A 15,914-nucleotide genomic window follows, 5' to 3' on the forward strand; every position below is an offset into this window, starting at 1 on the left:
TCGTCTGGGAAGTGAGGAGCGCCTCTGCCCGACCGCCCCGTCTGGGAAGTGAGGAGCGCCTCTGCCCGGCCACCCATCGTCTGGGAAGTGAGGAGCCCCTCTGCCCGGCCGCCCATCGTCTGGGAAGTGAGGAGCGCCTCTGCCCGGCCACCCATCGTCTGGGAAGTGAGGAGCGCCTCTGCCCAGCCACCTATCGTCTGGGAAGAAGTGAGGAGCATCTCTGCCTGGCCGCCCCGTCTGGGAAGTGAGGAGCGCCTCTGCCCGGCCGCCCCGTGTCTGGGAAGAAGTGAGGAGCGCCTCTGCCCGGCCGCTCCGTCTCGGAGGTCTACCACGGAGGCCAGAAGCAATGTGGGGGCTGGACGTGGTGGCTCACGCCTGTGGTCCCGGCACTCTGGGGGGTGAGGCGGGTTGATCACTTCGGGCTAGGAGTTCGAGACCAGTCTGGCCAACATGGCGAAACATGAAAAATACAACAGACAAACCAACCAACCAACTCAGTGACAACAAAACAGGTCTACCCTGGAGTCATACTCTAATTTTTTCTATTTTCCTCCCTTTCTGATCCTTTATCCCACTTTCTTTTTCTTCCTCTTCCTTCTCCCTCTTCTTTGTCAAATTGAGGATTGAGTTATTATCACTGATCCATATAAAGTCCCTCTCACATTTATTTTAACTCCCACCCCCCATTTCTATTCCCCGACTTCCCATGTGCAACCTTCCTAATATGTCTGATATGCATCTTTTTGTTTGTATGTATTTTTAGAAAATGTTTGTTTTTTTTGTGTGCAAAAAAAATTAAAAAAAAAAAAAGATTGTAAACTCTTAAGAGACAGAAATTGTAACAATACCTGTTAAGCAGTTGTATTCTTACAAGGTCTATGAGAGCAGAGGAGTCTGTCTTTACTCATCATTGTATTCCCAGCGTTTAGCAGATCACATGCCACATAGAAGGCATTCAACACATATTTGAAATAACAAATAAGTTAATTTAAAAAAAAAGGAAACACAAAAATAATAGCACTGGTGTTTTCTTTAAAATGGTGAGTGTTTTGTTTTTAATTTTCTCTTTTTTAACTTTTCACATCACATTTTTTACATTGAGTAGATTTTACATTTATAATCATAAAAACTTCAGAAAGCTATTCTCTTTTTTTGTTTTTAAGGAATTTCTGGTTTTGATCCTGAAATTTACTTTTGATGTGGTACTTAAATGTTCAAAGATCAACATAAAAAGTTTTTTGGCTGGGTTTGGTGGCCGAAGGCTGTAATTCCAGCACTTTGGGAGGCCGAGGTGGGAGGATCGCTTGGGCTCAGGAGTTTGAGACCAGCCTGGGCATCATGGTGAGACCCTGTCTACCAAAAATACAAAAATTAGCCAGGCGTGGTAGTGCACCATGAGGGCTGAGGTGGAAGGATCTCTTGAGCTTGGGAGGCAGAGATTGCATGAGCTGAGATTATGCCACTGCACACCAGTCTGGGTGACAGAGTAAGACCCTGTCTCAAAAGAAAAAATTTTTTGCCCAGTGGGTGGATTTTTTTTTTAAATCACTTAAGTAGCATAAATCTCATGCATTGCTAGTAATGGAAGCTAGATTAACTGATGATTGTAAATTTTTAGATTTTATTTTAGGCATACCCATACTTTCAAAATTACCTTTTGAATTTTCATCTAAGTGGAAAATTGAATACTTCTTTCTTTCATTTTGAGATCTTTCTTTATAAACTTCATATTAATATTCAAAAGTGAAACTAAATTCTAAAGTAAAACCTTGAGAATATATTTATAAAGTGAAGGTATATGCACATTGTACATTCATAAAGACTGCCCCTAAGTTTATGGCCCTGGCTGTTCCTATTTTTCTTTCTTTTCTTTTTTTTTTTTTGAGATGGAGTCTTGTTCTGTCACCCAGGCTGGAGTGCAGTGGCATGATCTCGGCTCACCTCACCACAACCTCTGCCTCCCGGGTTCAAGCAATCCCCTGCCTCAGCCTCCCGAGTAGCTGGGATTAAAGGCACCTACCACCACGCCCGGCTAATTTTTGTATTTTTTGTAGAGACAGGGTTTCACCATCTTGGCCAGGCTGGTCTTGAACTCCTGACCTTGTGAGTCACCATGCCTGGCCAGCCCTGGCTGTTTCCTAATGTCTGTGGTTGGTTCAGTTTGTTCACAGTTGCATCTCTGGTTGGTACAAACCTAAATCCAGAACATTGTAACATTAGCGATACTTATAATTACTAATTACTATGGAATTTTACTTTTTTGCACAGAATGAAGGCTGGGAAGAGGAAGCTAAAGTGGAATTTTTGAAAATGGTAAATAACAAGGCTGTTTCAATGCAAGTTTTTAGAGAAGAAGATGGTGTGCTTATTGTAGATCTGCAAAAACCACCACCGAATAAAATAAGCAGTGATATGCCTGTGTCTCTTAGAGATGCGCTGGTTTTTATGGAACTAGCAAAGTAAGTAACTTATTAAAACTTAAATATTCTTTGAGATTATAGCTATAAATAAGAGTAGCAGATTTTGCCTTTAAAAACCATGTCTCTAAAGTAAACCTTAACATACCTGAAGAAGTGAAAAATATTGCTCTTAGACTTTTCTAAGTACAGTTGTTGTCTGTGAAAACTGGATTCAGATAATTGGATTTAAGAAAATAGGCTGGGCAGGGCGGCTCACAACTGTAATTCTAGCACTGTGGGAGGCCAAGGAGGGAGGATTCCTTGAGGTCATAAGTTTGAGACCAGCCTGGGCAACATAGCTAGACCTCATCTCTACAACGAAATAGAAAAAGAAATTAACCAGGCGTGGTGGCATGCATCTGTAGTTCCAGCTTCTCAGGTCAGGAGCTGAGGTGGGAGGTTTGCTTGAGCCCAGGAGTTCGAGCTATGCTCTTGCTACTGTGCTCCAGGTTGGGTGACAGAGTGAGATGCTGTCTGTAAAGAAAAATGAAAATTAGAAAAATTAGAGAAATTAAGGTACCTCAAAATATAAAGTATGTATAAATACCTAACATCTTTTGGACTCTTGATAACTTTATAAGCAGCTGTATGAGGGTTTCAATAATTATAGTTTAACTGTTCCTAAATTTTCCTAAATTTTGTAGCCTTTGGAATGAGTTCATGATTACTACCCTATATTCAATGTACGAATTTAGAATAGATGTTTAAAGTTTCTTTGTCCATCATTTCTTTTTTGTTTGTTTGAGACAGAGTCTTCATCCCATCACCCAGGCTAGAGTGCAGTAGCACAGCCTCAGCTCACTGAAACCACTGCCTCCCAGGTTTAGGTGATTCTCATGTCTCAGCCTTCTGAGTAGCTGGAATTGCAAGCACACACCACCACTCCCAGCTAATTTTTGTATTTTTAGCAGAGACAGGGTTTCACCGTGTTGGCCAGGCTGGTCTTGAACTCCTGCCCACCTTGGCCTTCCAAAATGCTGGGATTACAGACATGAGCCACAGTGCCTAGGCTGTCCATCATTTCTGATGACTTAAGTAACCGCAGAGGTAGTCAAAGATTCTAATTTTTACGCTGGGTGATTGGGAATGGAACCCAAGCAGGTTCCATTCTAGAAAAATACAAGTAGTCTTGGAGCTGGAAGGAGCCACGGAGACCCTTCAGTGACATCACCAATTGCTACCACAGACCACAGATATCAATGTAACACAAAGAATAGAAGCAGCTTTGAATCTAAGTACGACATGAAAGCCTAGCTCTAAAGTTTCGAGACTTGATATCTTATTTTAACCTGGTTTGATAATTGAAGACAATACCAAGAAATGTTAGAAGAAAGAAATTGGATGATGAATGCTTTTGGTAAATCAGTACATGTACAAGTCCTTCCTTTAGATCAAGTCACTGAGAGAAAAGAGACTTAAGAAAATGGCTTGGCCAGGTATGGTGGCTTACACTTGTATCCCAGCACTTTGGGAGGCCAAGGCAGTAGGATCGCCTGAGCCCAGGAGTTCAGGGTCAACCTGGGCAATGTAGGGAGACCCTGTCTCTACAAAAATTAGCCAGGTGTGGTGGCATGCCTCTGTAGTCCCAGCTACTTGGGAGGCTGAGATGGGAGGATTGCTTGAGCCCAGGAGGGTAGAGGCTGCAGTGAGCCATGATAGCACCACTGCGCTCCAGCCTGGGTGACAGGGTGAGACCCTGCTAATGCTTTTCATTATGCTTTTAATTAGGTTTAAGTCACAATCACTAAGAAGTCACTTTGAAAAAAATACTACTTTACACTATCATCCACCTATTTTGCCTAAAGAAATGACAGATGTTTCAGTAACGGTTTGTCATATAAATAGTCCTGGAGATTTCTATCTTCAGTTGGTAAGTATATAGTGTTTTTGAAATGAAGTTTTTAAAAAAAATTTAATTAGACATGTATAACAAGAATATCTCCCGTCAATTTTATTTAGAGCAAACATACCACTGTTAACCTTCTATACGTTTAAATTTCTTACTAGTTGCAACTTCAAACAAGTTTACATGATTTATCATAAATTGAAAGAACAATAAAGGATAATTAATGTATAAATGTTTCTTGCTACCTTCTGAAATCTGGAGACTAGGAAAGCATATAGAGTTAGCAAATAGAAATATAATGATAAACTTTTTTCTAACCTGTACATCTGAAAATTTACCAATTATTATTAGATGTTTTCTGAATTTGAACACCAAAATAGACACAGATTAAAGGCATTTCGTATTGAACTTTGGATGTGTGACTGATGTGTTTAGATAGTAACAATAATAGTTCATCCTTATTGCTTTCTGGGTGCTTTATATGATTTAACTCATCATAAGGCCCTTAAGACTTTAAGTGAATTAACTCATTAATCTTTGCAACAATCCTGTGAGAAAGACACTGTTGTCTCCATTTGAATGTGGAGACCCTAACCACAGAGATGAAGCGTCTTGCCCAAGATCACACAGCTCTGAAAGGGTAGAGCCAGGATTGACCTAGGCTGTGCAGCTTCAGAACTTGCCATCTCAAGCACTGCATCACACTGTAGTGGCTCCTCAAATGAGTTGTGGAAGCGCTTATCTAAGTTAGGATTTGCGTTTATTTCTGTTGTTGATTTTTTACAGTGTCTTTTATGGTAAAATATACATAATATAATTTTATAGTTTTTAATAATTGTTCAGCATACCATTTGGTGCCATTAAGGCCATTAAGTGTTGTGCATCCATTTCCAGAGCTTTTTATTTATCTCAAACAAAAGCCCTGTACCTATTAAACAATCATATACCATTTCTTCTCCCGTAGTCCCTGATGAACTTCTGTTCTACTTTCTGTCTCTATGAAATTGCCTATTACAGGTACCTCTTAAGTGAAATCATATACAATGTTTCCTTTTGTATCTGGCTTCTTTCACTTCAACTTAGTGTTTTCAAGGTTCCTATTATGTAGGATGTATCAGAATTTTGTTCCTTTATATGGCTGAATAATATTCCATGTATGGATATACTGCATTTTGTAGTATCCATTCATCTATTGACGGCCATTTGGATTGTTTCCACCTTTTGGCCTATGTGAATAATGCTGCTATGGACACTGGCATAAAAGTATCCATTTGGGTCTCTGCTTTCAGTTCCTCTGGTATGTATAATACCTAGGAATGATTGCTGGATTATATGGTAATTTTATGTTTAACTTTTTTGGAGAACTGCTGAACTGTTTTCTACAGCAGCCGCAGTTTTACATTCTTACCAGCAATCCACAAGGTTCCAATTTCTCCATACCCTCATGAACACTTGTTTTTTTTTTCTTTTTTAAATAACATTCTTTTTTTATTATTATACTTTAAGTTCTGGGATACATGTGCAGAACATGCAGGTTTGTTACATAGGTATACATGTGCCATGGTGGTTTGCTGCACCCATCCCCATCATCTACGTTAGGTATTTCTCCTAATGCTATCCCTCCCCTTGTCCCCACCCCGCAACAGGCCCCAGTGTGTGATGTTCCCCTCCCTGTGTCCATGTGTTCTCACTGTTTAACTCCCACTTATGACTGAGAACATGCAGTGTTTGGTTTTCTGTTCCTGTGTTAGTTTGCTGAGAATGTCCCTGCAAAGGATGTGACTCATCCTTTTTTATGTCTGCATAGTATTCCATGGTATATATGTGCCATATTTTCTTTATCCAGTCTATCATTGATGGACGTTTGAATTGGTTCCAAGTCTTTGCTATTGTGAATAGTGCTGCAGTAAACATACGTGTCTTTATAGTAGAATGATTTCTAATCCTTTGGGTATATACCCAGTAATGGGATTGCTGGGTCAAATGGATTTCTGGCTCTAGATCCTTGAGGAATCGCCACACTGGTTGAACTAATTTACACTCCCACCAACAGTGTAAAAGCATTCCTATTTCTCCATATCCTCTCCAGCATCTGATCGCCATTCTAACTGGTGTGAGATGGTATCTCATCGTGGTTTTGATTTGCATTTCTCTAATGACCAGTGATGATAAACATGTTTTTCATATGTTTGTTGGTTGCATCAGTGTCTTCTTTTGAATAATAGCACTTTTTTTTTTTTTTTTTTTTGAGACGGAGTCTCGCTCTGTCGCCCAGGCTGGAGTGCAGTGGCACGATCTTGGCTCACTGCAAGCTCTGCCTCCTGGGTTCATGCCATTCTCCTGCCTCAGCCTCCCGAGTAACTGGGACTACAGGCACCTGCCACCACACCCGGCTGATTTTTTGTATTTTTTAGCAGAGATCGGGTTTCACTATGTCAGCCAGGATGGTCTTGATCTCCTGACTTCATGATCCACCCACCGCAGCTTCCCAAAGTGCTAGGATTACAGGTGTGAGCCACCGCGCCCAGCCAATAGCATTCTTAATAAGTGTGAAGTGGTATCAGTTTGTGATTTTCATCTGCATTTCCCTAATGGCCAGTGATACTGAATATCTTTACATGTCCTTGTTTATTGGCCATTTGTGTATCTTTGAAGAAATAGCCATTCCAGTCATTTATCCATTTATTGTTTTAAATTTTTAAAACTTTTTATTTGTTGTTTTTTATTTTTTAAACACAGGGCTTCACTCTGTTGCCCAGGCTAAAATGCAGTGGCATGATTGTAAGCTCACTGCAGCCTCAATCTCCTAGGCTCAAGGGATCCTCTAGCCTCAGCCTCACATATTGCTAGTACTACAGGCACATACCACCACACCTGGCTAATTATTATTTTGTAGACACAGGGTCTCGCTAGGTAACCCTGGCCTTGAACTCCTAGGCTAGAGTGATCCTCCCACCTTGGCCTCCCAAAGTGCTGGTATTACAAGCATGATTCACCATGCCCAAACCTTTGTCCATTTTTTAATTGGGTTGTTTATTTTGTTGTTGGATTGTAGGAGTTTTCATGTATTCTAGATACTAAATTCTTATGAGATATATGACTTACAAATGCAGTTGATCGTTGAACAAGTGGTAGTGGTGGATACTAACCCCTGTGTAGTCAAAAATCTGTATGTAACTATTTTTTTTCTTTTTCTTTTCTTGAGACAAGGTCCAGCACTGTTGCTTAGGCTGGAGTGCAGTGGCAAGATCATAGCTTACTGCAGCCTGGAACTCTTGGACTGAAGTGGTCTCCTGTCTCAGCCTCCCAAGTAGCTAGGACTACGGGCATGCACCACAGCTTGCTAATTTTTTTTTTTTTTTTTTTTTTTTTTTTTAGAGACAGGGTCTTGCTATGTTGCCCAGGTTGGTTTTGAACTCCTGGTCTCAAACAGTCCTCCTGCCTCAGCCTCCCAAAGTGCTGAGATTACAGGCATGAACCTCGACACAGTCTGCATTGATTTCCACAAAACTTAACTACTAATAGCCTACTGTTGATTAGAAGCCTTAATAATATATAAACAGTTAGCTAACATATATTTTGTATATGTATTCAATACTGCATTCTTAAAGTAAGCTAGAGAAAAGAAAGTGTTATTAAAAATCATAAAGAGAAAATATATTTACTATTCATTAACTGAACGTGGATCATTATACAAGTCTTCATGCCCATCATCTTCATGTTGAATAGGCTGAGGAAGAGCAGGAGTTGGTCTTGCTGTCTCAGGTCGGGCAGAGGTGGAAAAAATTCGCACATAATTGGAACTGCATAGTTCAAACCCGTGTTCCAAGGCCGGCTGTATTTTTTCCCATTTTGTGGGTTGTCTTTTCACTTTCTTGATAGTGTCCTTTATTCCACAAAAGTTTTTAATTTTATGAAGACCAATTTAATTACTGTTTTTGTTGCTTGTGCTTTTGGTGTCATATCCAAGATATCATTACCAAATCTGACATCATGATGCTTCTTCCCTATGCTTTCTTCTAAGAGTTTTATAGGTTTAGATCTTTGATTCATTTTGAGTTAATTTTGTACAAAGTATAAGGTAAGGGCCCAGCTTCATTATTTTGAATTGGATATTCAGTTTTCCCAGCACTATTTGTTGAAAAGACTGTGTTTTCCCCCACTGAATGGTCTTGGCACCCTTGTTAAAAGTGAAAGTTTATTTCTGGACTTTCTATTTTGTTCCATTTGTCTGTGTATCTGTCCTTATTTCAGTACAACACTTTTGATTACTGTAGTTGTGTTGTAACTTTTGAAATCAAAACGCGTGAGTCTTCCAACTTTGTTCTTTTTCAAGATTGTTTTGGTTATTCAGTGTCTCTTAAGATGCCATATGACTTTTAGGATGGGTTTTTCTATTTCTCCAAGAAATACAGTATGATACTGAGTATGATATTATCATGTGCTAATGTATTGAAACACAACTGATTTTTACATGTGAATTTTATGTCTAGCAGCTTTGCTGAATTAATTTAACAAGTGAGAGAGAGAGAAGGTGTGTGTATGTAATTTGGGGGCATTTTCTCACGTATAAGATCATGTCATCTATGAACAGAGAAATGTCATTGGGATTTTAATAGGGATTGCATTGAATTGTAAATCACTTTGGATAGCATTGACATCTTAACAATTTTAAGTCATCTTATCCATGAACACTGGATTTTTTCATTTATTTAAATCTTATTTAATATCTTTCAACAGTTTTGTATGGTTTTCAGCATATCAATTTTTGGCCCCTTTGGTGAAGTTTATTCCTAATTCTTCTTTTAGATGCTGTTGTAAATGGAATTGCTTTTTAAATTTCCTCTTCAATTTGCTCATTTGCTAATGTATTAAAACACAACTGATTTTTACATGTGAATTTTGTGCCTAGCAGCCGTGCTGAATTAATTAGGTAGCCCTAACAGGGTGTGTGTGTGTGTGGGTGGGTGTGTGTGTGTGTGTGTGTGTGTGTGTGTGTGTGTGTGTGTGTAATTTGGGGGGATTTTCTTACATAGAAGATCATGTCATCCATGAACAGAGATATTTATACTTTTTCCTTTCTGATTTGGATGCCTTTTGTCTTTTTCTTACCTAATGGCCTCTGGCTAGGATTTCCAATATGTTGAATACAAGATGAAAAAGCAGGCTTCCTTGTCTTATTCCTGTCTTAAGGGAAAAGCGTTTGTCTTTGACCATTTAGTATGATACTATCTGTGAGTTTTTCCCCAATGACCTTTACCATCTTGAGTAAGTTTCGTTCTGTCTCTTGTTTATTGAATGTTTTTGTCAAGAAAGGGTGTTCAGTTTTTCAAATTCTTTTTTGCAACAATTGAGATGATCGTGTTTTGGTCTTTTCTCCTTCATCCTGTCAATGTGGTGTATTACATTGATTTTGGATTTTGTTTTGTTTTCTTGTTGGTTTGTTTGGAGACAGGATCTCCCTCAGTTGCCCAGGCTGGAATGCAGTGGCATGATCTCAGCTCACGGCAACCTTTGCCTCCCAGACTCAAGCAGTCCTCCTGCCTCAGCCCTCTGAGTTGCTGGGACCAAAGGTGCACACCACCACACCAGGCTAATTTTAAAAATTTTTTTATTTTGAAGAAATGAGGTCTCACTATGTTACACAGGCTGGTCTCAAACTCCTGAGCTGAAGTGATCCTTTCACGGTACTCTCCCAAAGTGCTGGGAGTACAGCCGTGGGCCACTGCGCCTGCTGCATTGATTTTCATATGTCATTATCCTTGCATTTTAAAAATAAATCCCACTAGATAAAGATGTATAATCTTTTTATCATAAATTTGTTTAACATCATTGTTGCCTTGGCATCCATTTTTAGGCCTAACATAAGTTGTTTGAAACTGAGTCATACCACCTCATCTTTGGCCTAGTTAAAACTTTCCCTCCACATGTGGCTGTTTGCAGTGTGGGTCACTTGTTCTACGTCTCACTGACCCAACATATCCCACAGCTGCTTACCACAATAAAACCAGAGTCAACACCAGAGTCATGCAAATAATTTCCCCCCTTTACACATATTTTCTTTAAATTAGCCCGTTCACAACCCCTGCTGGAAGGCGTTAAGAGATAATGCCTGTGGACCTTAATAAAGGCAGAGTTCCACAGATTCACTCTTATCTGTGATTAACAAAATGCTTCTTTTATTTCATGTGTTTTGTTTTGCTGCCTCTGTGTCTCACCTGACTGACACACACATACCTAACTTTCCACCCAGTCAGCACTCTCCTGGAGAGTGGCTATCTTGGTAGGAATAAACTGGACACAGGTCGGACAAGAACCACGAAGGCATCTGCTAGTATAAACAAGTTTCCTGTGAGACATACACTTGATCACAGGTCAGGCAAGAAGGCATCGTCCCATTCACCAAGATAAAGAAGTATCCTCTTTTGATTTATTGTAAACATCAGTGACCACCTCCTCTAGAGCCTTGTCGGGGCAGGGCTAGAGTTCATGGCCACTCTCCAGAGAGAGACCCGAAGACCAAGTTAGAAGAAAACAAAATCTTTTAATATGCTGAATTTGGTTTATTAGTATTTTGTTGAGGATATTTGCATCAGTATTGCAAGGGATATTGATCTGTAATTTTCTTACAGTGTCTTCATATAGCTTTGTTATCAGGGTAATGCAGCCTCTTAGAGTTAGTATTCATCTTTTAGTTTTTTGGAAGAATTTGAGATGGAATGGTGTTAATTCTTCTTTAAATGTTTGGTAGAATTCAGCAGTGAAACTATCCGGTCCAGGGCTTTTCATGTGTAGGAGGTTTTTGAATCCTGTTTGAACCTCTTTAGTAGTTATAAGTCTACTTGGATTTTCTAATTCATGAGTCAGTCTTGGAAGGTTATGTGTTTCTAGGAATTTGTCCATTTCATATAGGTTATCCAGTTTGTTGGCATACAATTGTCTTCAATAATCTCTTATAGTTTTTTACTTCTTGGCCGGGCATGGTGGCTCCCACCTGTAATCTCAGTACTTTGGAAGGCCGAGCCGGGTGGATCACTTGAGGTCAGGAGTTTGAGACCAGCCTGGCCAACATGTCGAAACCCCATCTCCACTAAAAATACAAAAATTAGCCAGCCGTGGTGCTGGGGACCTGTAGTCCCAGCTACTTGGGAGGCTGAGGCAGGAGAATTGCTTGAGCCCAGGAGGCAGAGGTTGCAGTGAGCTGAGATTGTGCCACTGCACTCCAGCCTGGGTGACAGCAAGACTTCATCTAAAAAGAAAAAAAAAAAAAAATTTTTTTTTCTTAAAATTGGTAGTATTGTCTCCACTTTTATTTCTGATTTTATTAACTTGAAACTTCTCTTTCTTTTCTAGTTATTCTAGCTAAAGATTTGTCAATTTTGCTGATCTTTTCAAATAATCAACTTTTGGCTTTATTGATGTTCTGTTTCTTTATCCTGTCTTGTTTTTGCTCTAATCTTTATTATTTCTTCGGCTACCTTTGGGTAATTCTCTCTTTTTCCATTGTCTTATGGTATATAGTTAGGTTCTTAATTTTCAATGTTTTAAAATTGTGTGTATAGCTATACATTTCCCTCTTAGCACTATTTTATTGCATCTCATAAGTTTGGTATGTTGTGTTTTTATTTTCATTTGTCTTGAAGCATTTTCTAGTTTCTCTTAGGATTTCTTCTTTGACCTGTTGGTGGTTTGTGGTGTTTAGTTTCTACATATTTGAATTTTGCAGCTTTTCTTGTTTTTGATTTCCAGTTTCCTTTCATTGTCATAGAGACAAATACATTTTATGATTTCAGTTTTTTGAAATTTATTAAGACATTTTGCAGCCTAACATATGGTCTATTCTGAGAATGTTCTAAATGGCCTTGTAGGAAAAAAAAAGAAAAGGTATATTTTACTATTGGCTAGAGTGTTTTATGTATGTCTGTTAGGACCTGTTGGTTTACAGTGTAATTCAAGTCTTCTGTTTCCTTATTGATGCCCCGTCTGGATGTTTTATGCACTGTTGGAAGTGGAATATTAAAGCCTTCTATTTATTATTATTGAACTGTCTATTTTTTCCTTCAATACTGTCAGTGTTTGCTTCATATATTTGGGCCTTTGATGTGTACTGCATAATTGCTTATAATTGTTATATCTTACTGGTGAATTGGCCTTTTTATCAATTTATAATGTCCTTTCTCTCTTGTAAGAATTTTTTATTTAAAGTCTGTTTTGCCTGATACCACCAGTAAAGCCATCTAAGATCTCTCTTGATTACTATTTGCATGGAGTATTTTCTTCCATCCTTTGACTTTCAACCTGTGTATGGCATAAGGTATAAAGTGTGTCTCTTGTGGGCAGCATATAGTTGGATCATTTTTTTTTTTTAATTCATTCTGCCAATGTTTGTTTTTTAATTGGAGAGTTTAATACATTTACATTTAAAGTAATTACTGATAAGGAAAGACTTCTGCCATTTGCTGTTTTCTGTATCTTATCACTCTTTTATTCCTTCTTTCCTCCATCAGAGCCCTCTTCTGTGTTTAGTTGCTTTTTTCTTTTTAGTATGATGTTTTTTTAAAAATCTCTTTTGTAATTGTGTTAAAAAACACAGAATTTATTATCTTAACCATTTTTTAGTGTAACTTCAGTAGTGTTAACCATATTCATATTACCATGCAACAGATTTCTAGAACATTTTCATCTTGCAAACTGAAACTATACTCATTGAACACATTTTTCCCTGCTTCCAACCTCTGGCCACCACAATATTACTTCTGCATTTTTATGAATTTTACTGTGTTAAATTCCTTGTATAAGTGGACTCAGACAGAATTTGTCTTTCTGTGACTGGCTTATTTTACTTATAATAATGTCCTAAAGATTCATCCATGTTGTAAGCATTGATGGGATTTCCTGTTTTAAGGCTGAATAATACTTCTTTGTATGTATATACTGCATTTTAAAAATCCCTTCATTTGTCAGTGGACATTTGGATTGTCTGCTGTAATGAACATGGATATGCAAATATTATAGTATCAGGTTTTGCTTCCCTTCTTGTTTCCTTTTTGTGTTTATCTTGTAGAGTATTTTTTATCATTACCATGGAGATTACATATAACATCCCAAAGTTATAACAATCCAATATGAGTTAATACCAACATAATTTTAACTTCACAAAAAACTACTTCTCTGCAGCTCTGTTTTTCCAATATTTTTGATGTCACAAATTAATCTCTATACTCTGTGTGCTCAATAACATAGATTTGTAATTATTTATGCATTTGTCTTTTAAATCCTATAGAAAATTAAAAAGTAGAATTATAAACCAAAATTGCAATAATACTGACTTTCCCACTTACCCATGTATTTACCTTAACCAGAGATCTTAATATCCTCATGTGACTTTGAGGTACTGTCTAGTGTCCTCTCATTGCAACCTGTAGGACTCCCATTAGCATTTCTTACAGGGCAGGTCTAGTGGTAGTAGAGTCCCTCAGCCCTTGTTTATCTGGGACTGTCTTAATTTTTCTCACGTTTTTGAAGGTTAGTTTTTCCAAATGTATAATTTTCAGTTGACAGGTTGTTTTTTTCTTAAGTACATCATATATATCTCTGTCTTCCCATTTCCTTCTGGCTTCCAAGATTTTTCTTGTCTCTTTTCTTTTTCTTTCTTTTTTTTTTTTCTTTTTTTGAGACAGAGTCTTGCTCTCTTGCCAATGCTGTAGGCAGTGGCATGATCTCTCCTGACTGCAATATCTGCCTCCTGGGTTCAAGCGATTCTCCTGCCCCAGCCTCCCTAGTAGCTGGGATTACAGGTGCACGCCACCATGCCTGGCTAATTTTTATATTTTTAGTAGAGATGGGGTTTCACCATGTTGGCCAGGCTGGTCTAGAACTCCTGACCTCAGATGATCTGCCTGCCTTGGCCTCCCAAAGTCCTGGGATTACAGGCATGAGCCACTGCACCTGGCCTTTGTTTTTGTTTTTGTTTTTGTTTTTGAGATGGAGTTTTACTCTGTCACCCGGGTTGGAGTATAGTGGTGCAATCTTGGCTCACAGCAACCTCTGCCTCCCAGGTTCAAACAGTTCTCCTGCGTCGGCCTCTTGAGTAGCTGGGACTACAGGTGCCTGCCACCATGCCCGGCTAATTTTTGTATTTTTAGTAAAGATAGCTTTTAGCTGTGTTGGCCAGGCTGATCTCAAGCTCCTGACCTCAAGTGATCACCCCCCTTGGCCTCCCAAAATGCTGGGATTACAGTCCTGAGCCACTACGCCCGGCCTGGCCTCCAAGATTTCTAATATGAGAAATTGACTTATAATCTTCTTGAGTCTCTTTGTATATGACATGTTGCATCTCTTTTGCTGCTTCCCAGATTTTCTCTTTGGCTTTGCCTTTTTAGAGTTTGATTATGTGTCTTGGTGTATGATTCTTTGGGTTTATCCTATTTGGAGTCTAATAGTGTCTTAGTTCCCTGGAGCTGGTGTAACAAATTACTATTAATTGGGTAGCTTAAACAACAGAATTTATTGTCAACAGTTTTGGAGTCTAGAAGTATGAGATCAGTTTGTCAGAAGAGTTGGTTTCTTCTGAGGGGTTTGAGGGAAGATCCATTTCATCTCTCTGCTTTAGATTTTGGTGGTTTGCTGGCAATCTTTTGTGCACCTTTGCCTTTGCTGCATCACCCTGATCTCTCCCTTCATCTTCACATGGAGTTCTCCTTGTATATTTGTCTGTACCCAAATTTTGCCGTTTTTATAAAGACATTAATCATATTGAATTAGGGCCCATCCTAATGACCTCATTTTAACATGATTATAAAGAACCTATATCGAAATTAGGTCATATTTGAGATACTGGAGATTATAGCTCTCCAGCATATCTTTGGGGGAAGATACAAATCAACTTCTAACATTAGACTTCTTGGATTTGTAGGTTCATGTCTTTCTTTAAATTGGGGACTTCTGCCATTTTTAAAAACAATTTTTTGCCTCTGTCTCTCTCTTCCTTCTGTGACTTCCATAATGTCTCTGTTGGTTCACTTGAGTCCCTTCGGCTCTGTTTACTTCTCTCCATTCTTTTTTCTTTCTGCTTCTCAGACTCGATATTTAAATTTTCCTATCTTCAAGTTCACTGATTATTTTTCTTCTTTCCACTCAATGCTGCTTTTGAACCCCTCTACTGAATTTTTTCTCCTTAGTTATTATACTTTTGAGCTCCAGAATTTCCTTTTTATAATTTGTATCATTTGCTGATATTCCCATTTTATTCATATAACATTTTCCCAATTTTCTTTAGTTCTTTGTTTTCCCTTAGCCCTTTTAACATATTTAAGACAGTTGAGTATTTTTGATATGCATTTTTTTTCTGGTTGCACATGTCTGCATAACTATTAAAAGAATTTCAGAAAATATTGAAGCAGCTTCTTTGTCATCTCTCACGAAGAAAGTTAAGGACATGGACACACATGAGGAGTTTAGGAGTGGAGGTTTAATATGCAGAAGAAAGAGAAAGGAGAACAGCTCTGTCTCTAGTGAGAGAGAGGGGCTTCTGAAAGGGAAAGACTGGCTGGCGGTGGATGTGCCGGATTTTATAGGCAGGTTTAGGGAGGTGGTGTCTGATTACATAG

At 38.7% G+C, this 15,914-nt stretch overlaps 1 protein-coding gene across 6 annotated transcripts in view; it reads left to right on the top strand.

Moving 5' to 3' along the window:
• The window catches only part of RNF17 (ring finger protein 17), a 136,301-nt gene that overhangs the window by 52,551 nt on the left and 67,836 nt on the right, over positions 1-15,914 (top strand). For all 6 annotated transcript variants that reach the window (XM_058437755.1, XM_058437756.1, XM_058437757.1 and 3 more), the window contains 2 exons: positions 2,269-2,459; positions 4,188-4,329. In XM_058437755.1, the coding sequence (XP_058293738.1) occupies positions 2,269-2,459; positions 4,188-4,329 (333 nt within the window). The remainder of the gene's footprint in view (positions 1-2,268; positions 2,460-4,187; positions 4,330-15,914) is intronic.

This window comes from Hylobates moloch, unplaced genomic scaffold, assembly GCF_009828535.3.
Source record: "Hylobates moloch isolate HMO894 unplaced genomic scaffold, HMol_V3 SCAFFOLD_4, whole genome shotgun sequence".
Lineage (NCBI taxonomy): Eukaryota > Metazoa > Chordata > Mammalia > Primates > Hylobatidae > Hylobates > Hylobates moloch.